This window comes from Phalaenopsis equestris, unplaced genomic scaffold, assembly GCF_001263595.1.
Source record: "Phalaenopsis equestris unplaced genomic scaffold, ASM126359v1 Scaffold223680, whole genome shotgun sequence".
NCBI classification, from domain to species: domain Eukaryota; kingdom Viridiplantae; phylum Streptophyta; class Magnoliopsida; order Asparagales; family Orchidaceae; genus Phalaenopsis; species Phalaenopsis equestris.
Genome location: NW_018241790.1, coordinates 1 through 579, shown reverse-complemented (window position 1 = coordinate 579; position 579 = coordinate 1). Strand labels below are relative to the sequence as shown.

Sequence of the window (579 nt, the reverse complement as noted above, 5' to 3'; positions counted from 1 at the left end):
AAGACGAAGCGCTGGGCAGCATCGGCTGAGGACATGATCGACTTCGCCGTCGCCGTGCTCGGCGACGACATCGAGGTGCGATCCACAGCGAACACGAAGGGGTCGAAGGGGAACATCCTTATCGGAAATGTGAGGGGGGTGAACGGCGGTAAAGTTACCAAGTCGGTGAGCTGCCACCAGAGCCTGTTCCCCTACATGGTTTATTATTGCCACTCGGTTCCGCGCGTACGCGTTTATTTGGCAGAGATCCTGGCCGTTGATACGAAGGAGAAGATCAATCAAGGGGTTGCCATCTGTCACATAGACACGTCAGACTGGAGTCCGACTCACGGGGCATTCGTGGCGCTGGGGCCCGGACCGGGAAAGATTGAGGTGTGCCATTGGATTTTTGAAGGGGATATGACGTGGACCGTTGCTGACCGTGCGTGATTTTCAGCCGGGAACCGGTTGTTGATGGAATAAGGCAGGGGGGGAGGATTACGATTTCGATTTAATAAATTATTATTAAAATATATTTCGATTTAATAAATTATTATTAAAATACATGTATGTTTTCTTGGGGGTTGTACGTAGTCTTCT

General features: G+C 50.4%; 1 protein-coding gene across 1 annotated transcript; it reads left to right on the top strand.

Moving 5' to 3' along the window:
- The first annotated feature begins 14 nt into the window (after positions 1-14).
- LOC110037699 (BURP domain-containing protein 12-like) lies at positions 15-528 on the top strand. Its single transcript, XM_020742404.1, has one exon. The coding sequence runs from the start codon at positions 34-36 to the stop codon at positions 427-429; it is 396 nt and encodes a 131-aa protein (XP_020598063.1). The 5' UTR covers positions 15-33; the 3' UTR covers positions 430-528.
- Positions 529-579: the final 51 nt, after the last annotated feature.

Coding starts and splice junctions, on each gene's coding strand:
- LOC110037699 (XM_020742404.1), top strand. CDS start 34: ATGATCGACTTCGCCGTCGCCGTGCTCGGCGACGACATCGAGGTGCGA.